This window comes from Chelonoidis abingdonii, chromosome 15, assembly GCF_003597395.2.
Source record: "Chelonoidis abingdonii isolate Lonesome George chromosome 15, CheloAbing_2.0, whole genome shotgun sequence".
Classification (NCBI taxonomy): Eukaryota; Metazoa; Chordata; order Testudines; family Testudinidae; genus Chelonoidis; species Chelonoidis abingdonii.
Genome location: NC_133783.1, coordinates 5,017,008 through 5,041,994, shown reverse-complemented (window position 1 = coordinate 5,041,994; position 24,987 = coordinate 5,017,008). Strand labels below are relative to the sequence as shown.

At 43.2% G+C, this 24,987-nt stretch overlaps 1 protein-coding gene across 2 annotated transcripts in view; it reads left to right on the top strand.

Moving 5' to 3' along the window:
• Positions 1 to 24,987, top strand: part of DLG5 (discs large MAGUK scaffold protein 5) — a 209,991-nt gene that overhangs the window by 113,675 nt on the left and 71,329 nt on the right. For both annotated transcript variants that reach the window (XM_032783051.2, XM_032783052.2), the window contains exons 4-6: positions 11,093 to 11,236; positions 15,462 to 15,645; positions 22,191 to 22,450. In XM_032783051.2, the coding sequence (XP_032638942.1) occupies positions 11,093 to 11,236; positions 15,462 to 15,645; positions 22,191 to 22,450 (588 nt within the window). The remainder of the gene's footprint in view (positions 1 to 11,092; positions 11,237 to 15,461; positions 15,646 to 22,190; positions 22,451 to 24,987) is intronic.

Here is a 24,987-nt window from a genome sequence, read left to right as displayed (position 1 = left end):
GCTGTGCACTCCCCCCACCCTCAGTTTCTTCTTGCCATGAGTGAAGGTGCTTTGGAACTGCTCTGCTGCAGCTTTGCTGTAGATCATCCCCAAAACTGCTTGTTCATTCAGTGTATGGTACCTGTAGTTAAGTTAGGTTAGGTTAGTTTGGTGTACCCGGGCCGGGGCATGCCCCATCCCGCGGATTTTAAGTCGTTCAACACTTGTAGGTGATCTGTGCCAGTGAGTGATCCACGCATGGCCTGTTTATGCTGTTTGAGGGAACCTATCTCAGCTATCACTGCAAGATTTGCAAGCCGTTTAAGCCTCGGACCAAGAGAGAAAGGGACATTAAGCTCCGGGCTATTCTGATGGAATCGGCTCCGGCATGTGGCTCCTAGTCGGCATTGCAGTGTTGGTGCGCAGCAACTCTTCAGTGTGATCGACTAGTCGGCACTGCTCCCCATCTACGGGGCATGCCAGGAAGGCTAGGAAGAGGCCTTCTTTGCTGCAGCACTGGAGTAAACCCAGGACAGAGGCTAGACCCATGTTGGGCAGTCCTCGACCCCACTGGCCGTTAGGCCTCTGACTCGAATGGAGTAGCCCGGCCAATACGGAGCAGGCCTCCCTGGGTGTCCAGATGCCCTCCACACTGGAGCACCGCTGATATTGGTCCCGTGCTCCAGAGGCAAGCTGCTGCTGGGATCTCCACAATCACCCCCGGCTCAGTACCAGTCTCGGTTGAGAGAACGTTTCTGACGCCATTCGTTGCCCAGCGACCGTTCAGGATAGAGTCCATGTGGATCGCCCTTGACACCCACCAGGCTGTCTGGTTGGGTTCTGTTTGACCAAGACTCTTTGCTCTGCTCCACCTCGAGGAGTGAACACCGACAGGACCAAGGCAGATGACACCAAAGGTCCCCGTCTGGGGGGACGGGGACTGTCGCAGTCAGTCATAGCACAAACATCGACGTCATTCCTGTTCGTTGTCCCACTCCAGGATCCTGCCACAGCACCGCCTCTGCGGCCCCGGGCATCAATCACCTGTGTCTCGTCTTCGCAGGTCTCCCGCCGAAGCCAATCATGGAGCAGTTGTTACTGATGGTACTGGTCCTCCACGTTGGGATTGTGGTCCCATGGTCGGCATTGCTCCCAGTGCCACTGCTTCTCCTGGTCCAGGGACAGTAGCAAGTCACGTGTCAGCCTGGCCTACCTTTGTAGTTGTCCATCGATGGGCCAGGCCGAACAGCCTCAGAAGGACCATCGGCCTCCCTCTCCAGACCTCCAAGGAAGGAGTTGGTGGGACATACATCCTTGCCACTGTGCCCAAAGACCGACCAGGTGGTGGACCTTCTGGTGCCGGTGGACACGCAAAGTACCATGCCGGTCTCTTCACCCTCCCTGGATGAGGCGATTATGGCCCCTCCTCCCTCTGTCCCACAGGAGGACGTTAGGGCCCACCAAGAACTCTTAAAAAGGGTGGCATCAAGCCTCCACCTCCAAGCAGAGGAGATGGAGGAGCCTTCGGACTCCCTGTTTAATGTACTGTCCTTCTTGGCATCGGGCAGGGTGGCCTTGCCTCTCCATGAAGGGGTGGCAAAAATTTCAAATGCCCTGTGGTAAACCCCGGCCTCATTGACCCTATCTCTAAGAGAGTGGAACGCAAGTACTTTGTACCCACCAAGGGGCATGAACACTTATACACTCACCCTGTTCCTAACTCCCTGGTGGTCGAATCAGTCAACCACAGGGAACGGCAGGGCCAACCAGCCCCTGCACCGAAAAATAAAGATTCAAGCTGGCTGGACTCATTTAGAAGAAAAAATTTATTCATCCTCGAGCTTCCAGTTACAGATGGCAAACCACCAGGCTCTCCTGGGCCAATATGAGTTCAGTCTGTGGGGCTCCGTGCCCAAGTCCGAGGACTCCCTCCAGGAGCACGACAGGAAGGAGTTCAAAGCGCTGGTGGAGGAGGGCACAGCAGCTGCCAGGGCAACCCTGCAGGCAGCTTCAGATTCAGTGGACACGGCTGCATGGTCCATGGCCTCCATGGTGTCCACGAGAAGGGCATCATAGCTCCTGCTCTCTGGGCTGTCCAGTGAGGTGCTGACCTCCGTGCAGGACCTCCTGTGTGATGGCAAAGCTCTATTTATGGAACAAATGGATACAAAGCTGCATGGCCTGAAAGACTCCCGCACAACAGTCCAGATTCTGGGTCTCTATGTTCCAGCTCTGGCTAAACCTAAGTTGAAGCCGCAGCAGACTCCTGCTCAAGCCACCCATTCAAAATACGAGACTGCTTATAAGAAGTCGTGGGACTATAAGAGGCGCCCCCAGGAGACAGTCTCGGCCTGCCCCATAGCCTGGGTCCTCCAAGGGCAAACAAGCAGGGAAAAGGCGGTTTTGATGGGACACCCGGGGGCACCCTGCCAGTTGTCATCAGGGATCCACCCTCAAAAAAGCTTCCCTTCTCCAATTGGTTGTGCGCTTTCCTCCTGGAGTGGTCACAGCTGACCTCTGGCCAATGGGTCCTCAACACCATCTCCGGGGCTACACCCTCCAGTTTACTTCTTCCCCCTAACCCCCATCCCTCCTGGGAACCCCTCACATGAGGTTCTGCTCGAGCAGGAGGTGGTGCGGTTCCTGGGCCTAGGAGCGGTGGAAGCGGTATTGAGGGAGTTAATAGGCAAAGGGTACTCTTCCCGGTATTTCCTTATCCCAAAGGCCAAAGGTGGCTCAGGACCATCTTGGACCTGTGAGGCCTGAACCAGTATATGGTGAAGCTCAAGTTCCGCATGGTCTCCCTGGCCTCCATCGTACCCTCCCTGGATCCCGGGGACTGGTACGCCGCCCTCGATCTGCAGGACACGTACTTCTACGTTCATATATTCAAGGGGCACAGACGCTTCCTCCGTTTCACGGGGCAGGAACACTATCAATTTACGGTTCTCCGTTTTGGCCTGTACACTGCCCTATGGGTATTCACAAAATGTATGTCGGTGGTGGGGGCTTACCTCAGGCGCTGGGGAGTAGGGGGTCCAGATCTTCCCCTATCTGGACGACTTGTTGGTCAAGGGGAAATCTTGGTTGCAGGTGTGGGATCATGTGGCTTCTGTCCATGTGCACCACTTTGGGCCTGTTGATAAACAATACCAAGTCCACATTAGTCCTGGTACAACACACAGAGTTTATTGAGGCAGTCCTGGATGCCTCATCTGCAAGAGCCTCCCTCCCACCGAACAGGTTTGAGACCCTGAAGGGGCTCATCAACACGGTCACAAGGTTTCTGGTGACAGCCAGAGCATGCCTCCAGCCCTTGGGTCACATGTCAGCGGGCACGTATGTAGTCCGTCATGCCGGACTCAGGATGAGGCCCCTCCAGTTCTGGTTGGCTTCGGAGTTCTCCCAAGCCAGGGACAGAATGGACAAAGTCCATCCTCACAGTGCCCGAGCCAGTGATCACCTGCCTACGGTGGTGGTGCTCCCTGAGAAACATGCTCCAAGGGGTCCCGTTCAGAGGCAGGACCCCGTTGCTCAAACTGGTGTCTGACGCCTCGGATCTGGGATGGGGAGCCTCAAGGTCTGTGTTCAGCTCAGGATCTGGCCTTCCGCTCACACCTGGAGGGCCGATTGGTCAGGGTCCTCATCGACAACACGGCTTCGAGGTTCTACATCAACAGACAAGGCGGGGCCCAATCCTCTGCCACGAACCCCTCAGGCTGTGGGACTTTTGTATAGCTCACAATATCTGCCTACAGGACTTCCATCTGCTGGGCTTCTGGAACGCATGGGCAGATCGCTTGAGCAGGGACTTCTCCTCTCAGCATGAGTGGTCTCTCCACCCAGAGGTGGTGCACAGACTTTTCCAAGGGTGGGGAACTCCCCAGGTGGACTAGTTCGTGACTCGGCAGAATCGTCGCTCACCCCGGTTCAAGGTGTGGCTGCTCAACGGTTAGGTAGGGAGGAAAGGACGTGCTTGGAAGGGTTTCAGTGTGTCCTCCTAGAAAGCAGACGGCCCTCTATGCGTTGAGCCTACTTGGCAAAGTGGTCTCAGTTTTCCAGATGGGTGGATGAGCGGGGCGTTTCCCTGGTGGCCACCCCGATCCAGCTTATTCTGGACTACCTCCTTCACCTTAAAGACCAGAGCCTGGCGCCTTTGTCAGTCGAGGTGTCCCAGGCGGCCATATTGGCCTTCCATCTGCCGGTGCAAGGCTACATGGTATTCTCCATGCTATGACTGGCCGATTCTTAAGGGGTTGGATCATCTCTTCTCATATGTTAGGCCCCCAGTCCCACAACGGGACCTAAACCTGGTGTTGCACGGAGCCCCTGTTTGAGCTGCTAGCCATGTGCTCCTAGTCACACCTCTCTTGGAAAGTGGCCTTCCTGGTTGCGATCACGTAGGCTAGGCTGGTCTCAGAACTCAGGGCCCTGACCTCTGAGCCCCCATCCACGGTATTTCATAAAGATAAGGTCCAGCTCTGCCCACACCCTTCCCGAAGGTGGTCTCCACCTATCACATGGGTCAGGACATTTTTCTGCCAATCCTCTGCCCCATGCATCCAGTGAGGATCGCCACCGCCACACACTGGATGTGAGACAAGTTCTGGCTTTTTATCTGGAGCTGACTAAGCCGTTCAGGAAGTTCTTGCAACTGTTCATCGCCTCGGACAAGTGCACGAAAGGTCAGCCGATCTCCACTCAGCAGCTCTCCAGTTGGATCACTTCATGCATGCGTACCTTTTATGACCTGGCGGGAATCCCTCCACCACCAATTGTGAAGGCACACTCGACTAGGGTGCAGGCCTCGTCAGCTGCCTTTTTGACCCATGTCCCCATCCAGGACGTTTGTAGGGCTGCCACTTGGTCTTCAGTTCACATATGCACCTCGTATTATGTGATGGTCTCTCAGACCAGGGAGGACGCTGGGTTTGCTAGGGCTGTTCTCCGTCCTGAGAGTTTGTGAACTCCTTCCCACCTCCAGTAGATATAGCTTGGAATCACCTATTGTGGAATGCATGTGAGTAGTCACTCAAAGAAGAAAAGACAGTTCCCTTTTCCGTAACTGGTGTTCTTCGAGATGTGTTGCTCATGTCCATTCCACATCCCGCCCTCCTTTCCCTCTGTCGGAGTTGTCTGGCAAGAGGCATCACTCCAGATTCACTAGGGCGCTCCCCTAGGGGTACTGCTAGGGGAAAAACTTCTGGCACCAGTGCACGTGGTGAGCACGCACACCTATTGTAGAATAGACATGAGCAACACAGCTTGAAGAAAACCAGTTACGGAAAAGGTAACTGTCTTTTTCCCTCCGCTTCAGTGGCCAAACCAAAAAGAAAAAGTAAATAATATTGTTTGACCCAGAAGGACACATTTTGTTTAGTTTTTGTGGTTTTGCCTCATTTCCTTTTTATTAAAGAATTTGAAGTACAATTCATATGAAAAGTTATTTCAGGTGAAAAAGTTAAAATGTTTTTAAAATGTTGAAACAAAACGTTTTTTCAGTTTGTTTTTTTTTGACAGAAACAATTTGTCAAATTCTTTAAACGTTTTGGTCAACCCAAATCTGTATGTGTGTGTTGAAAAAATGTTTTGTCCTTAAATTTCCCCCCAGCTGTTAATGTAAGTGTTTGTTTTTTTGTTAGCTTTTATTATACCTGTGCTTTTCCTTCTGCTTGTGGGTGTAGACGGGTAGAATTGACAAACTGAGATCCTGGCGTGTCATGATGAGGGGGTTTAAAATCACTTCTATACAAGTGGAGTATGCTGGAAAAGGGGATTGGTTGCTTCAAAAGTAGGGTGTGTGCTGCCATGCTAGAGAGTGCTAGCTGAACTGAGTTCTGAGTTGCCACACATTTAGCTCCTGAAAAGAGCAAAAGCAGTGCTGTCTGATACTTGGCATCCTGCTGGGTAAAAGCAGGATTGCTCACGCTAAAGTAACATCTGTCAGTGACTGTGTGTGCATGTACATATATTGTGCAGCATGTACATGGTGGTGTGGCCAGGATTTGGCTAGAGTTTATGCGTTGAAGGAGTAGGTTACATGCTTACAGGTACTATTCTAATTGCCCTTATTAATATTTTTTCCTTAAAGAATTTGAAACACAAAAATGAAAGCTGCATTTGAGAGCTGACAGTACATTGTGTGTAGTCTGTAACAATTACTGCACGTAGAGGGGAGATAGTAAATGTAAACATTCTCAAGCTGCTGGGAGATATTGCCAGCAATAGAGGCACTGGTTATTCATCTTAGTTTGTATTTCCTTGCTAATGTGACCAGGTCCCAATTTTGCCGTGATGTATACCGAAGGCAATCCCATTGGAATCCAAAGGGAGTTTCAGGGGGGATTATTTAGTAGAACCTCAGAGTTACAAACACCCTTGGGAATGGAGGTTGTTCGTAACTCTGAACAAAACCGTATGGCTGTTGTTTCTAAAGTTTACAACGGGACAGTGATTTAAAACAGCTTTGAAATTAGTGCAGAAGGAAAATGCTACTTGTAACTATCTTAATTTAAATGAAACAAGCACAGAAACAGTTTCTTTACCTTGTCAAATCTTTCTTAAACTTTCCCTTTATTTTTTTAGTATTTTACTTTTAATACAGTATTGTACTGTATTTCTGTATTTGCTCCTCCCTCTCCCCTGGTCTCTGCTGCTGCCTGATTGTGTACTTCTGGTTCCAAATGAGGTGTATGGTTGACTGGTCAGTTTGTAACTCTGAGGTTCTATTGTATATGAGGCAAATCAGGATTTGACCCATAATTCTTATGCTTTGGATGTATAGATTTGTTTATATTCTTTGAAACTATGACATTTCTATAAAATATAACAAATATCTCTTTAATGAAAATAATCTCCCTGCTCTAGGGAATATAGTTCCTCAACTTGGGGGCAAGTAAAATTGCCCAAATCTGAACTCTGATCTGACTGCTGTATAGTTTTAAAAGGATGTGTATTGCTGTAGCACTATGATCTTTGATTTTTTGATCTATAATATAATTCCATCTGCATTTCCACATTGCCCTCAGTTTGTGGGGCTTAAACCTCTAAAATGGCAATATAGAACGTTATTCTGTTTACATCTGGACCAGCTACCTAGGATACAAGTACTGCCATCATTGTTATTAGCACCACCTTTGCATAGGTAGGTTAGATTGTGTACACTTGCAGTATTTCTATGTGTTTGTTTCCAGCTGAGTCTTATAAGGTAAGGATTCTAAGTATTAACTTTCATCTTCGCTTGAGACATAGGACATTCTTTCTTCACTTTACAGTAAAACAAATGTTTGCCTTTGAGACAGGCTTATCAGTTGCCTTTTGGTTGCATCTCTCACACTGAAATATTTTGCCAAATGTACATTTCTGATTACAAGCTTAATATGAGCACGTGTTAATTGGACTCAATAAGTATAGTATATTCACTGGGATTTAAACTGTGCTTCAATTAACATCATTTTAATTATTCTGGACAGATGGTGTCTGCTTTCAATAATTTTACCCTAAAGCTTCGTTTAAGTCATAATTGGGTTCTGAATGCTTCTGTCAGGGGGTGGCTAATTGTAGAATGACTTTTTTATTTTTGGTAACTTGGTTTAAGGTTTTGAAAAGGAAATACTTTCTAACAGTTGATAATGCTGATAACTCATTCAGCACTATTAATAAAGGGGTATTCTGCTGCTTGGCTTTCTTGTTGGGAGAACATGTAAAAATAGTGTTCATGAAAATCCTGCTTCGTTATTGGAAGTTCATCTATAATGTGAAGTTCAGTTTTAAATGCAGTTACAATTTGTCAGGCAAGACGGTTGTTCCCAAGATCAGTTTCATGTTGGGAGAGGGGAGTTAGATGCTGAGACACAATCACTCACTTTGAGTTCTTCAGTCAAAATATAGCTCTATTCCTTAAATAATAAATAAAATAAAATGGGCACATTATTATTGCTCACATACTCTTTGTAAGTCTATACATCTTATGTGAGCAATATTTTGTTTTTGCTATTCTCACCTCTGCAGCTGTGCAAAGACCACTTCCATTCTTCCTCATCAATCAAACTGCCAGTTAAATTTCAGTTCCAGATTCGTTACTGCTGTTTATGTCTGAAGCAGAAAGAATCTGGGTTACTTTTCAGGCTGAGCTTGCAGTGCTGGCATTTGGAGGGTGGGGAAATGTGCTCTAAAGTGGCAACTGACCAAATTTGATAGGATACTGAACAGGTTCAAAAAGAAATCAGAGAGTTTCACTCAGCTCTCTTCATTGCTGACTGGCTAGTTTGATTTTTAGGGGACCCAGGAGACAGATCATGTGACTATCAAATGTTTCATTGTGAAACCAGAAAACTCAGTCTTGGAAAAACATTGTGGCTATCCAGAGACAGAAAAGAGTTTAATTCAGAGTTTCTACAAAAGTTTTTAATGGGCCAAAAACACATTCAGACAAAATACTGCCAATTTGGTTTGTTTCCAACACCAAAATTAGTAGAGTTTCACACAACTAGGGGGTTTCCGGAAAAAAACCTTTCCATCATGCCTTAGCTCAGTAATTTGAGTTGTATTAGAGTTCTTGATAAATGCCAGCCAAGGTAGATGATTTTTGTTGTTGTTCTTGTTGTAGTTACTTTTATCCAGTCATTCTGATATAATTTTAGATTCTGGTCTCTGAAGTCAGCTTGATTTAGAGTGGCTTGTAATTTGCACATCTCTTTAGAGTCTATCAGTGGTGTGTTTTTTCTTAAAAATTAGTATGATTATCTTATGTGAATAAAATAAAACTCTTGGAGTATTTAGTAGAAGCATATCTGATGTATACAGTTAAATTGAGTCTTTGAAATCTTTATATGCTTCATTTGTAATAGCTTAAAATATGATCATAACGCTTCGACAGATGTTGAATTGAGCAGCATGAGTTAGGTGGATAATCTGTGCTGTCACAGATGCATGCACTTGTTACCCATTTGAAATTCTTTGAGGAGATCAGGGCTGGCAGGCTAACCCAGGAAAGCAGAGTAAACTGTGACTGACTGAATTAAGTAGCAGGCAAGTTCTGTTCTGTAAAATAATTCTTTTGTCCCTGGGAGACGTATATGGGTTGTTAATACATGTCTGAGGAGTTGTTAAATAAAATAATCTCTTTATAAGAGTTACATCTCTTTACAGTATGTATCTCTCTATCAATATGAAGTGGTGAAGGTGCCAGTCTGAGACTCTTCAGAGCCAGGTTCAGATCCATGTTCTACCACAGAGCCTATGTGACTTTTGGCAAGTCACTTGGCCCAGGTCTGCGCTACGAACTTGCATTCGTATAACTATGTCACTATGGGATGTGGAAAATGCAAGTCTCTGAATGATGCTGATTATACTGACCGAACTCCCAGTGTAGATATTGCTACAGCAGGGGTGGGCAAACTACAGGCCGGATCCCTCAGGGCTTTGGATCCGCCTGCAGGATTGCCCCCCTGGCGCGGCGGGCTCCTTTCCTCTCTCAGAAGCGGGTGGCACCAGTTCACTGTGGCCCCCAGGCCAGGGGGGGCGTGTGTGGAGTCAGAAGGCTTAGTGCATTGCCCTTGCCTCCAGGCACCCCCCCCTCCTGGAGCTCCTATTGGACGGGGATGAGGAAACACGGCCAATGAGAGCTTCGGGGGAGGTACCTGGAGGCGTGGCAAGGGTAGCACATGCGGATCCCTCCACCTCCCCAGGGGCAGCAGCGCTTCCCGGAGCGGCATGGCATGGGGCCAGGGCAGGCATGCAGGGAGCCTGCCTTGACCCCAGTGCATGCCACTGCCACCCTGGAGCTGCTTTAGGTAGGTGGTGCCAGGCCAGAGCCCGAACCGCTTCTGCACCCCAACCACCTGCCCTGAGCCCTCTTCTGCAGTCCACATCCCTCCTGCACCCCTGTCCTGAGCCTCCTCATACACCCCACACCCCTCCTCTGCCCCAGCCCCTTGCCTTGAACCACTTCCTGCACACTGCACTCCCTCTCGCACCCCTGCCCCAGCCCTGCATACAATTTTCCCCACCCAGATGTGGCCCTCACCCCAAAAAGTTTGCCTACCCCTGCAGTACAGTGTCAATGGAAGGGCTTCTCCTGTCACCATAGCTACTACCTCTTGGGGAGCTGCAACTGCACTGCTGGAGCCTTATAAATATATAAAAGCCCTTGGATCTCTGTGCTTCCATTTCCCATCTGTAAAACTGGGATAAGTACTTCTACCTCACAGGGGCGTTGTGAGGATAAATAAATTCAAGACTGAGAGGTATTTAAATATTTTGGTAACAGTGGCATTATAAGTACTTAAGAGCCTCTTTTCTTCTAGGGTGCAGATCTTGCTGTAGTTCTTCATAGGACCTTAAAACCATAAAGCCTCCCAAAAATATAACTTGTGCCAAATGTGATAGTTGGCTTTTTAAGTGGGATAATCCATAGCAAGCTCACTAAACTTGTGCTCTGTGATTCTACTGACTACCACTTGATTTCCAGGCAAAATTTTAACACTGCTAACGTAGCTAAGAACGTCTGAATTGTTTTATGTTCTTGAGGCTGCCTCTCTCCTCACATTTCCACAGTATCTGAGATATTTGAACTCTGGTTTATATGGGGCTGCTAGAATGTGTTTTAACTGAGGGGTGCTCCAGTCCCAAATGTACTCCTCACCCTCTAGTCCACCAAACCCTAGAGTTGGTGACCTTCAGGGTAAATTGCTATTCTAGTTTTTTTCCAGAGCAGGAGGTTGGTTGGGTGGGGTTTTAGAAGTGATTGCTGCCAAGAAGCTTTGAATCAATTTGTAATAGTGTTTAATTAAAAAAAAAAATCTTTATTCATGTCCTCAGGGACTTCTGATAGCACACTTTAAAAATCTAAAAATGTAATGTCATTCTGTATGCAGAAATTAATGGTGTAGAAGGAGAATTGCCTTTTTTTTTTCAGTTGTGGCATATTGACTCAGGGTCAGTCTTGAATAATTGATTTGTCACTGTAATAGATTCTAAATAGTGTAACTTTTTAAAGCAATATCTCAAGATTTGAAGTGATTACTTGCTAAATAGTAACTGGATAGTCACTTCACAAATCTCCACTGATGTAATAATTAAAGTCTGGTTTTATTTTTCCCTTCCATGGCAGGCCTAGTCCAAAACCAAGTCATGATTATGAAAGATTGAAGATCCAGTGTATGAAAGCCATGTCAGACCTACAGTCTCTACAGAATCAACATACCAAGACACTAAAAAGATGTGAAGAAGCAGCGAAAGAGGCAGATTTTTATCAGTAAGTAACGCAAAAAAAGGTAGGGGTGAAAACTTTCTCTTCAGTGGTTCACGAGCAGCGCTTAGACAAGTTTACTAGTGCTGTAATTTAGTGCTAGTCTACCAAAAGTGTTTGTCTGGTCGATCATGAGATATTGGATCTTTTAAAATATGGCAATTTTGAATTACATCATTCTTGCCATCATCTTGCTTGTCTTACTGTTTTAATCGCAACCTTTTGTGAACTTCTACAGTCAAAGGTTTTTATTATTTTATTTATTTCACCTACTGCGAAAGGTGGAGTTCTTTGATTTCGGAAGGGGAAAAGCATTGGTTTTGATCTTTAGGGATCTTTTAATAGCAACTTCTAAAGCCAGGATGAAACTATTGTTTAGTGGAGTGGAGCAAGGCAAACTAGTAACTAAAGTATGATTGAGATCAGATATTTCATGATCCAGCCAGTCTAAAAATAAAAGGTGGGATTTTTAAATGGGTTCTGCATTGGCCTGACTCCGCTTCCATTGAAGTCAATGGGAGTTTTAACACTTTGAGAGCAGAGTTAGACCATCAACGAGTACTTGTGAAAATGTGGTGAAGTTGTGGGGAGAAGTTGCCAGCATCTGCTTGTAGCTCTGATGATGTTCGAGATATTGGACTTGAAACCAGGTACTAGTGCAACAATGAATGTGACATGTACGTGATCTTAGACCAGTTTAATTTTTATTAATTGGAAAGGTATTCAGCTTACAGAGAAAAAAGGATAAGGCAAATATTATGTTGGAATTAGCTTTAAGGCTAATGTTCTCTAAAGGGACACTATGCAGAATTGATAAGTTTGTAACAAGCTGGGAATGACATTGTCTGATTTGGCTGGCTTAGTACTGTAGCTCTTATACCATCAACAGGCAAAATTTGGAAAAATGTTAGTAAAAAAGTCATCATGTGCAAACTAAGTGAGCTGCATGGCTTTTTGCCGGGGAGATTTGTTGATCCCGTCTGTCCACTTGATTTTTCTTTGAAGAAGGAAAATGGAGGAACAATAGAAGATCCTTGCAACACACTGTGTTACCCCTTTATACCCTTGTCATTATCTAAGGATCCTTCAGAAGTGGTTTGTTTCCTGTTTATTAGATGTCAGTTCCATGAGATCACGAGCCACACACACTCTGTCCTTAGTTCTCTCTCCAAGTTGTTCTGCTTGCTAATAAATTCTAGATGAAACTACAGATGTCTTTATTTTTAGTCAGATCCCCGTAGGTGTGCACGTGAAAGGTTAATATAAAATGTTTGCACTCCTTGAAGTGATGATAGAATTCTATTTCCCTCATTTGCAAACCACAGTTCTGTAATCTCTGATTATAATGTTTTGTGTTGGTTTTGTGTTATATCAGTACGAAGGGATTTTAAGGATTTAAATTTTACTTCTTGGAGACAAAAGGCTGTTGAGAGTGATTATTCTATTGTAATTGCACTCACGTACACGAGTACACTAAGAATATTATTTTTCTCTGAGGAACAGCAGTTTTGGCTTTTACAAAATGACGAATGCAAGGCAATAGCACATTTTTATGCTTGCACTAAGTATTCTATAAGACTAGGTACTCTGAGGCTATCTGGCCAGCAAAAAACGCAGCATTTTTTGTTGTCTCAGAGGTAAGCCCACTTTTCCCCAAAATGAACTTTTATTAAGGTTTGGTTAAGTAGACTCCTTACCTGCCACTTCAGATAGACCTGTGAGCCTCCCCTCTTCCCGCTCTCTCCCCCCATAGAAGCTCAAATTAAAAAGACATCCCTGGGCATGTTTCCTGCAATCTCATCTCTTCTGTTCCTCCTGGTCCCTTCAGCATCTTTGCAGGTCGTCTTCCTTTGAAGATATTAAGACTGGAATAAGAATTGTGGGATCCACCAAATCCTGCGGTCTTTTTGGGTCCTGGTTTCCTTGCATTTAAAAATCAACATGCTTTAGGATAGAGCAGGGGTAGGCAACCTATGGCATGTGTGCCAAAGGTGGCATGCGAGCTGATTTTCTGTGGCACTCACACTGCCCGGGTCCTGGCCACTGGTCCGGGGGGGCTCTGCATTTTAGTTTAATTTTAAATGAAGCTTCTAAACATTTTGAAACCTTATTTACTTTACATACAACAATAGTTTAGTTATATATTATAGACTTCTAGAAAGAGACCTTCTGAAAAGGTTAAAATGTATTAACTGGCACACGGAATCTTAAATTAGAGTGAATAAATGAAGACTCGGCACACCACTTCTGAAAGGTCGCCAACCCCTGGGATAGAGTATGCCCAGCAGTGTTTCCCAAGTCGGCAATGTGAGACACCTTGGGTGCAATGGCAGTTAAGGCCCAGCAGGAATCTTGTCTGCCATGTCTGTTAAGCCCTTTTTGACTGGTTCCTCTTAGTGATTCTCAAACTTTCGTACTGGTGACCCCTTTCACACAGCAAGCCTGAGTGTGACCCCCCCCTTATAAATTAAAAAAACATTTTTATATATTAAACACCATCATAAATGCTGGATGCAGAGCGGGGTTTGGGGTGGAGGCTGACAACTCACGACCCCCCCCAATGTAATAACTTTGTGACCCCCAGTTTGGGAGCTCTGCTCTAAGTTGAATGAAGACTAATGGGGAGCTAGGGGCCTATTATTAGGGTGTTAGGTGTTTCAGGGAAAGACACAGCTTGCCAAGGAATTTGCTAAGTTTAGAACCAAGCCTTACTCAAGTATAGATATTTTCTGCTCTATGAATTTATCTTAGTATGTGTCCTGCAGACTCTGAGTTTAGCAAGTTCTGGATGCTGAACCAAAACCTTGAAAGTTTGGCACTACCCTGTTTTCAACAAAACTTTTATCCAAGTTGGCCTGTGATTTCAAGTGACTAGTGATTTTGGATGTCTAATCTGAGACACCTAATTTTGAGGCCTATGCATAAAATCATGTTTGTCCTGTGAATTATTCTTGAAGCTATTTTGGAGTAGGTGGAGCTCTCTAGTTGGGGTTGACTTTAACATTGTATTAATTGTGGTAGCATCTAGGAGCCCCAGTCATGGTCCAGGGCTAGGTCCACCCATTGTGCTAGGTGCAGTACAAATACAAAACAAAAAAGCCTGCCCCAAAAAACTTGCAGTCTAAGTAAAATCTGAATAGCAGATGCTGAGACCAGTCAGACCCAGGTGTAAGGATTACATATGTTTAGTCTTGTAAAAATAATTTACCAAAGGCTTAATTTTTTGCCTGAATTATTGCCACATTTTTTTAGTTTGATGATTTCTGTAAGCTCTCCATTGGGTTATTTTGTACAGGAAACGTAGCCCACTTATTTCTTATGAAAGAAGTGGGAGTACAAAGTGCACTTATAGAACCGTTCTGCAGATTTTTTTAATTGTAAATTTGATTCCAATCATTTTAAAAAGAAAAGAGAAACTACAGGCAGCAGCAATTTTATCATAGGGACTTTGAACCATTCCCTGGTAGGTGCGAGAGTTAGGTCTGAATCACTTTGTTTCAACAATAAAACCTGGCCACATTCTATTGTCTTTCTTTTCTCTAAAGTGCAGCTTAATATCATTTAATTCTATCTCTTGGTCTGCTCCAACAGCAATCTGCGCTACTGTACTGAATTAGAGTTTGAATTATATCTTCAATAATGTGACTTAGTTGTGATTTTAAATGTGAATATAAACCTGTCAACTATTATAAGCAATATACCCAATTTGGGATAACAACAGGTAGCTTTACCTGCTTAAAAGTGTTCCAAAATATTTTTGAAACAAAAGCAAATGAGCAGAAAGCTTTTTCTAGTCCAGTGATGTCTTGTTCTATTGTATTGTATTGTGTTGTGTTGTTCAAATATGCGGCTAATTTATTTTGCCTAGAAGATCTTGTATGCCCAGGGACACAGTTTCTGTGCTTGTTTAGCAGTTTGCTTGTTGAAATGGTCTACTGGGGCAGGCTGCTTGTTCTGCATAATTCTATAATATATCTGTTTTAATGCTGCATAGAGCTTTCAAGTCACTTAACTCCAGAAGGTCTCTGGTTGTGCTGCCTGTCTTTCTTCCGTAGGATTTAGCTGGCATATGGCATTTGGAATGTTCAGATCCGAAGAAATGAGTTAGTTAATTTCATCTGCCTTTTTTAATTTGAAACTTTGACTTAGTTTGATATGAATTAGTGCATCTGCATGAAGAGGGCTTCCTATGAAGTTTTCATCTAAGTGCTTTTTCTTTGTGACATTCTAGTACCTTGCATAGTCGACTGCTGAGTGACCAGTCACAGCTGAAGGAGGACGTGGATACCTTGAAGAGGAAGAATACGCAGTTGGTGCGAGAGCATAACCATCTCCAGCAATCATGTGAGGAAATGAAGAGACTTCATGATGAGGATCAGAAAGAGATAACAGACCTACGCAGCCAGCAACAGCAGGTAGCCTGCAGCTCTCGGCACAAATGCTGTGAGCGGCTGTTTAATGTTTTTATGGAATGTAAAGCATTGCATGACTGGCATACCACTTGCCTTTCTTTTTACCATTGAACCAATTGGAGTGATTTTCCCTATACATCATATATCTGACAGCACAAGTCACAAAACTGCCATTTAAAACACAATGGTAGTGTGTACATTTAATTATCATTGTTCTCTGATAAGTGACTCTCTAAAATTGATCTTGTGTGTGGTTCCTTCTTCCTTGTGTTTCAGTGACTCTGGATCTAGTGTCTTTCAGTTAGAAAAATCTTTTTACTTTTAAAACCTGCAAACTTGGATCTGCAATATGAAATGTCTTTCGGCCTCTAATAGGATGAGGAGTTCACTACTTACCTCTCCCAAAAAACCCAAAAGGAGACTACTTACTCCCCCGTAGTTTAGCACTGTCAGCTGGGATTGACTGAGGGCTTTGATGTGTGTGAGGGGAATTTTGGCATGGGGACATGCAAGGAGGAGGAAGCGTATAGATTGGTGTGGATTAAGGTTATGATGAGTTGATTTGGGGGAAAGGAGAGAACAATGTGTGTGAGAGAGGGAATAAGGACTGGAAGAGATGAATAGGCTCATAGACTTTAAAGTTGGGAGAGACCATCATGATCATATAGCCTTACTACCTTCACATTGCAGGCCACAGAACCTCACCCACTCACTTCTGAACTAGACCCCTAACCTCTGGTGGAACTACTGATGTCCTCAAATCATGATTTAAAGACTTCAAGTTACAGAGAATCCCCCATTTACACCAGTTTTTAAACCTGTAGATGACTCGTGACCCATGCTGCAGAGGAAGGCAAAACAACCAAAACCCCAGGGTCTCTGCCAGTCTGACCCCAGGGAAAATTCCTTTCCGACCCCAAATTTGGCAATCAGTTAGACCCTGGGCATGTGGGCAAGACCCACCAACCGGACCCCTGGGAAAGAATTCTTGGAAGTAACTCAGAGACCTCCCTATCTAGTGTCCCATTACTGGCCATTGGAGATATTTGCTGCTAGCAGTCGCAGATTGGCTATATGCCATTGTAGGCAGTCTCCTCATACCATCCCTTCCGTAAACTTATCAAGCTCAGTCTTGAAGACAGTTAGGTTTTTTGCCCCTACTGCTTCATTTTGGAAGCTGTTCCAGAACTTCAGTCCTCTGATGGATAGAAACCTTAATCTAATTTGCAGCCTAAACTTGTTGATGGCCAGTTTATATCCATTTGTTCCTGTGTCCACACTGGCACTTAACTTAAATAACTCCTCTCCTTCCCTGGTATTTATTCTGGAATGGAGAGACTGTGAGGATAGGAAGGAGAAGACGCTGTACAAAGAGAGAAATATGGAAAGTTAAAAAAATCCACATTCTTTTAAACTCCCCTCAATCGCCCAGAAGCAGATATTAAATATACCTTCGAGACGTTACTCAGAGTGCCTGTGTCTGTCTGCACCTACCAGCCCAGCCTTACTCTTACAGATTAGTTGTCCTTTTACAAGTACCTTCCTTTGTGCAGCCTTAGAATCCAGTGTAAAATCTGTTTACCAGTGAGTAGTGGATTTACCTTGTTTATAATTGCTCTGTATGCTCCCCTCCTTGTTTGCCAGTAAAATAAAAGGGAGCTGTCCCTTAGGATCTTGATTGAAAAATTACTGACTTTTAATTTATCTGTACTAGTAGGAAAAAATTTGAAGCATCAATTAATTGTAAAGAGGAATTGGGATTACATAAACCGTTAAATAAGAAGGACGTTTGACATCAACAGACCCAAAAGTCTGAGTTTAACACTTATAGATTGAAGGGACATAGTCATTTTAAAACTTCTGTATTTTAAAAATGTGTGCCTAAATGTAGCCTCTTAAATTCATATTTAAGCCCCCAAATAAGTGGCCCAATTCTCAGAAGTGCTGAGCACTCAGCTCTGTGCATCTGTTCCAAAGCCCTTTGAAGTCAGTGGAAATACTGATTGTAGCCCATGCTGAAAAGACAATGGATATAACTACTTTTGGCTACATGAGTATTTTGGGTGGAGGTGTTTGGTTTGGTCTGGTATTTTTGGGGATAGGAATTTATGCATAAATATGTTACTGTAACCTCATTTCAACCGTTAGGCTAAATTTCAGCCTTAAGAGACTTATAATTGAGTTACATGCCTTTTAACTTAAGGATTTACAATGAAAACACAACGCAAGTTACAGCATCGCTTTCTGCGAGAATAACAGTGAATTAAAGCATATCAGTGCTGACTTGATAATTTTGGGCACGTTGTTAATAGTTAACTGTTGACTGTTTATTCATCATCCTTGAACAACATATCATACTTATAGAACAAAGTTGAGAGCATTTTTAAAATAAAAGTGTTCTCAGAGTTGACCCTTTCCTAATATGAAGAAAGAACTCTGGATAATTATAATTTTTAGTCATGCTAAATCTAATTTAAAGGTTTATAATAATGAGAAAAGAATGGCTTTTGTCCCTTGATCTTTAGATATTTCTTGGGACAGGAATAGCCATGGACATGCAAAAGTGCAGCCTGTGTTTATATTGTAGAAGTACCACAAAAAATGAGTGGCAGTTTTTTTTTTCTCCCAGTGACACCTTTAAAGGTTAGGGGAATGATTGAACAAAGTTTGGTTATTTAGGTTCACAGACACTATTCAGTTAGAACAATGCTACAGGTTGATTAATGCTTTTAAACTTCAAACTTAAAAAAAGAGCTTTGCAGGGATGAAAGAATGGTTGTTTCTAACAATTAAGCAGTCTCAACACCAAGGTGCGTGGTTTTTTAATCGTAGTAAAGTTCACACGCTAGGGAGAAAAATAGGCAAAATAGGCTGGCAGAAGAAACAACCTGGAAGTGTCAGAGTCCATGGTTCATTTACAGAAAAGGGATCTTTTAGTTAGAATAGTTACGGTAACATGTAGAATGACTAAATAGATGACTTTGCCTAACTCTGTGTGCTGATTCATGAGACAGCCTTTAAAGTCAAAGTCTATACAAACAAAAATAATTACTTGCCAGGCTTGAAGGGTAAAAGTCAAAATAAGCTATACAGACTGAGGTGTTTACCATGTTTTTAGTTGGATTTTTTTGGTTTGTTTCTTTGTGAGTGTTCTTGTTTGTTCATTTTATTAACTTTGTATTTTGTCTTGCTCGTTTCCTCTGATATTAGGTTAACTTGAAGGGGTGCTTCTATACATCTTTGTATGTGAAACAATTAGGACTACAGAAGTCTGGATTTTTATTTCCTGCTCTGCTATACTACAGACTTGCTATGCAAGTTTGGTCAAGTCACTTACCCTTTCTGTGCCTTAGTTTCTCACTGTGTAAAATGGTGATGTGAAACCTACCACAGAATGGCATTAGCTTCAGTGTTTGTCCAGCCATTGGAGATTCTTTGATGGGAAGTACAGCATAAAGTCGGAGTGTTATTACTATCATTTATTTTTGCAAAATAATTCAATATTATGCGAACTTCATCATTACCCTTTTCAAGGAAATTTTGTTACTCTGACGGTCAGAAACGTGCGTGGCTCCTTTTCTTGGTGTGTCAGTATGAATCATGTTGTCCTGAAGGAATGCCAGCAGTCTTATCTCAGTCTTTGTCACTTTGCATCTGGATTAATCTAATTCTATTTTTGACAGTCTCTCTGACATGTCGTGCCATCGGCAGACTGTAGCAAAACACAGCAGCCCAACTACTTGAGAAACAAAAACTGTTGATCAAATGACTCCTACTCTGTGGGGTTGCCCTTGATTTCCTGTACAGCAGCTGCTTGGCCTTTAAGTTTCTACTGCTCACGTATGAGGTGTTCGTTGCCATGGCTGTACCCTTAGGTCCAGCTTGGACTATTTACTCTTCCTCATATTGGGGCTTTGGATGGGAGATCTTCCTTATTACTGCGCTTCCTGTTTGTAGCATTTTCTCTTTCCTTCCCTTTCTCCCTCCAAACCCCATATGCATTTTAAAGCCTTTGACTAAGTTTAAAATAAACTCCTGCTGTCTTTGGTCTTGTCTTTTTCTCTTTCAGTTTACTTAAGCTGGTAGTTGTTTAAGACATTGTCAATGAGAAGGGGCCCCATACATATTAGGTTGTGAGAAAATGTTTGCTTCTGTCTGAGAGTTTCAAATATTCTGCCCCTAAGTTTGGTTTCAGTACTATTTGTTTGTTTTTCAGTAAACTTGTTTTTCTTGGACAGTTCAGTGATGGTCAAGGCCCCAGTTCAGGAAAACATCCCTACTCAGTAACGACCCTTAAGCACATGCTTAATTTTAAACACATGCTGAAGTACACTATTTAAAAAGTGAGCTCCCTTAAATATGGGTGGACAAAAGAAAGTGCTGATGTTGTTTCCTGAATCACATCCTAAGGCCTCAGTTCAGCAAGGAATTGAATCATGTGCCTACTTTAAGCATATGAGTAGTGCACCAGAAGTGAATGGGACTACACACAAGCTTGAAATTAGGGACATGATTAAGTCGTTGCTGAAATGGGGCTCTGTTATGTCCAGATTGTCAAGTTGACTTGTAACCAAACAGCTCACAGTTCTGGTCCGTTGGGTTTTTGTACCTCTAGGTTTGTTAAAGGGGACAGTGTCAGGATAAAAATCATACTGTTAGGAACCTCACTTTCTCACCTATGTGGTTGTGATGCATAAGATCAGCTTTATCAAGCTGCAGTCTGTGGGTTACTGGTGATCTACAGAGAGCTGGCAGTCACATAAAGTTGATAGCTGCTACTCATTTCCGGCTGCTTCTCCAAGAGGCTAGGTGTCTCAATGTAAAGAGGATCCTGAGCGTGTGTAGAAGCAGCAGGAATTAAGGAGCCATCAGTGACTATAATTAGGGCTCTATGTCTGTCTCAGAGGTCATGGAAGGAATGGATTCCATTACTTTCTGCGGCCTCTGTGACTTCTGCTGCTGCTGGAGTGGCTCTGCAGCCACTTGTATGAGCGGCCGTGCAGCCAACTGCTCCGGTTGCTGCTCGGGTGGCCCCGGGCAGCTGGCCCTGGGGATCACCGAAGCAGCGGTCCCAGGGGCAGCTGGAACAGCCACTGCTCAGCAGCCCCATCAGCTGGTGCCACTGCTCACCCCCGGGCAGCAACATCCCCCTCCCCAAGATTTAGTTGGGGTATTTTTAGTAAAAGTCAAGGACAGGTCAAGGGCCATGAATTTTTGTGTATTGCCTGTGACTTTTGTGTATTGTCCATGACTTTTGTCCATATCCATGACTAAATGGTAGCCTTAACTACACCTCTACCCCGATATTATGTGACCCGATATAACACGAATTCGAATATAACGCGGTAAAGCAGCAACGCTTCGGGGGGACCAGGGCTGCACACTCCGGCGGATCAAATCAAGTTCAATATCATGCAGTTTCACCTGTAATATGGTAAGAGTTTTTTGGCTCCCAAGGACAGTGTTATATCGAGGTAGAGGTGTATAATTGCCAAGAGAGTGTTGGACAATTGCAAATAGTATCCTAGTAATCTGTGTGATCACGAACAGAAGGGGAAGTGATCCACAAGATTTCTCTCTGTATTTGTGGTCCTTGCAACGAAACTGTCAGCGCTCGCTCCTTAGAGCAGTGGTGGGCCACCTGCAGCCCACAGGTCGCATGCAGCCTGTCAGGGTAATTCGCTGGCGGGCTGCCAGACAGTGCCGGTAGCTCACAGTAGTTGGGGTTGGCCGTTCCCAGCCAATGGGAGCTGTGGGAAGTATTTTATGAAAGTAGTCCTTTTAAGTTTCTTTAGTACCCTCCTTAAATGCATCTAAACTTTAGGCTAGATTCAACCCTTTTAAACATAACGTTATGTTTTTAGGAGCAAAATAATCTAGCTATGGGTAGCTTTCTGAACAAATTCTTCTTTACTAGATGTTTTTTAGATGAAATAACGATAAATATTGAAATGCATGACTGCATGTAAATCTTACCCAGACTAGCCTTTTATCTCTTGAAACGTAGGTTATTTGAGGTTAAGTTGTCATGGTGAGTGAGACTGATAAAATGAAGTATTATCACTGTTATCACAGCTTCCAAAGTCGTGTTTTGGATGATTGTTTTATAATTTGACCGTTGAAATGTGGAGAAGTTGTTATCAATATTTATTCAACTAGTAGTAGTAAACTAAGTTGATATCTCCTTGTCTAGTGTTGTGTGTTTTGATTTTTTTATTTTTTATTTAGATTGCTTGTCTGTAGCAAAACAATTTTTATAGGACTATTGATATAGTCATGTTTTTCCATCTAAATTTATCGGATGTGAGTGTTACCAACCTGAAGGTAAGAATCTTGTATGTAGAGATTTCCTTTTCAAAATGGCCTAATTCAACTTAAATGTTTTTTCATGGACATTGAGTTTGAGGGGACAAGTAGCTATAAGTAAAAAACATTACGTAGTGTTCATATATTAACAGGTCTCCTAAGATATTCATATTACTTAAAAACAAGTGAAAAGTCTCTTATGTCTACCTCTTACTGAAATTATCCTTTTGTTTCTTTCTTAGGTTATGAAACAGAATGGATCCTCAGAGATACTAAATAAACTCTATGATACAGCAATGGACAAGCTAGAAGGTGTGAAAAAGGATTATGATGCGTTAAGGAAACGATACAATGAGAAGATAGCAAGCCACAATACAGAACTTAGCCGGCTAGAACAGACTGAGGAGGAGAACAGGCGTCTTCAGAAGCAGATTGACATGTTAATGAAACAGAGGGACACAGCAATACATGTCCAGCAGCAGTATTCCTCCTCTCTTAGAAGGTATAGGCAGCTTTTGGTGGTTGTTGTATATTGTGTAGGCGATACCAATTCTGCTGCGAGTAGCATTATAAAAAGATGTTTAGAAAAATACTAGTTTGTGTTACCATTTGTTATCTACAGTGGAATGCCCTTAATGAGTATGCAAAAAACTCCAACCACCACCATGCACAACTTCAGAGACTAAAAATCATTGAGAGGAAATTATTGTCCTGCCCAACCTTTTCCAGGATTATGTTTTTATCTATGTGAAATCCTGTAAAAACTGTCCTTCAGTTCATCTAAGAAAACTTGTGGTTCATAGTGGTATTCTTCCCTCTGAGCTGTACTTGACTCCTATCTAAGGGGAGTCAATTGTACATTCAAGGATATATTAGGTGTTATCAAACCTGAAATGTTTGGGGCTTTGCTGGGTTTAATGAACTCGACTCAATAGATGATGAATCCATTGTAGCATAAACATAGGCTGCCAGGTAGAGTTCTTGTTCTGGGAGTGGAGTTTTTGCTAATGAAGAGGGCCCCATGCCTGGAGAAACATTTACGCAGCGTGAAGGTTGTCTTAGACTGCATGCTAGTCTCCAGTGGTGCAGCAACCTGACCACATCATTGGTTAGAGTCTGCTGAACAGAAGTCCTCGAGGGTGTGTCTTCACTAGGAAACTTCTGACCTGTTCTTTAGCAGGGCTATCAGCTGGGTAATGCCAGCACAGAGTGGGCACAGGCATTTTTAGTGCCATGTCATCTAACTGTACCCTGCGCCTGGCTTATGCTAGAGCTTGAATGGCTTACACCATTGCTTAAAAGGGGGTCAGAAATGTACAAGTGTAGAAAAGGCCTGAAAAGGATGTGTATGGGTGAGTTTTGTGTGCCATGGGTTTTTCCTGCTGTAAGTTAGGGATAACCACATTCCTTATCAGAGTCAGAGCTGAAAGTCTAAAATTCTCTCTCACGGTTTTCCAAGTTCCTCCCATCATCTGTGAACACAGAACTCTCTGTTAGCTGGGATGAGGGCTGCGGCATGGACACATTTGTATTGCCATTTATGTATCTGTGATCCAGCAGAAGTTTAAAAGAACATTTTATACACTGCTTTATTTACTCCTGGAAATGTGCAAAAGCTTAACATGCAGTAGTGAGCAGTGTGGGAACTCTGGTTGCATTGACAAAGTCTTGGTGACAGATGTTATGGTCCTGTCCTATAGGACTCCTCTTAGAGAGGAAGTAAATTTTATATGCAAACTTATGTTTAAATTCTAGAATCTACTTGCTTGGGGCTTTGCATAATATACTGGAGTTTAGTGAGGCATATGGAGTACTCTGCTCAAGGCTGGTACTGTATAGTCACTGAAAGAGTCCTCATGAAGAAATGAAGTCTGTTAGTAAATCTATTTTGTTGTGTGGTATTATAACGTAGCACTGGAATGTCAAGTTTGGGGAATTTGAGAAACTGCAGTGCTGTTCCTCAGAAGCATATGAGAAAGCAAGTTTATTGGACCGAGGAACTTTATTTCATTGTTTTTATTAATTTTATATGGTGATTTTTGTTTTTGTTTCTGGTGCGTTCATGGTTATGGGGGTTTTACCTGTTACCTCTTTGCTTGTGACTTCTTTTTCCCTCTTCATAACCATTCAATCAAAAATATATTTAACTGAATGGCAAAATTATCATTAAAAACAGCTTGAAAATAATCCTTGTGCATGGTCAGTATTGCTTTTAAGCATGAAATATTGCTCATTTCAAAATTCATTTTTCAGAGTATCAAATGTACCAAACCTGCAGTTTAGGTTAAAGACTAACTCACTACAAAACTTGCAAACTTCAGCATTTTTAACTGCAGTTTGGTTTAAAAACATGTTTAAGCAGAGTCTAAATTGCATTTTGTTTTTGTGTAACAAAACATTGCTTAGTAGTCTGAGTGTAGAACAGACTTTCAGCATGGCCCTTGGGATTTTGAACATGGACTAAGTTACCCCTACAATTCCACCTATTGTATGCAATCGCATCAAAACAGAGACGTGGCATATAGTCTGTCCCCTAGTGAGCACTCTTTGGGAATGGTGGCCAATACCTCAACTTAGCCTTCCTTACAATTCAACCCATCCTCTTTCATAATGGCAGCTGCAAATGCTGCACTGACCCTGTGGACAGAACAGGAAGCCTCTGAGCTGTGAAAGTATGATGCCAGCTGTGTCTTGCTCTTTCCTCCTTGGAGGCACAGAGCAGTCAGCTCAAGGTCAGTTCTGAAGCCTGGTTTTCCACATGGAACTTCATTGTATATCTACTCAGCTATCCATACTATGATAGTTTAACAGATAGAAGAATCGTCTACAGAAGATTCTATTTTCCTCTCCCATTTAGATACTTCCTGATGGTTCAGAGTTGTTGTTTGTTTTTTTTTGCTTAAAAATACAGAATCTTCTTTATAGCATGTATCCTCTTTAGAGCTGATGTTCCGTTTCCGTTCAGCAGATACTAATTTGATTTGATTTTTTCCTTCCCTTCCCCTCTCTGTGACCGTAATGATGCTTGGAATGCACATG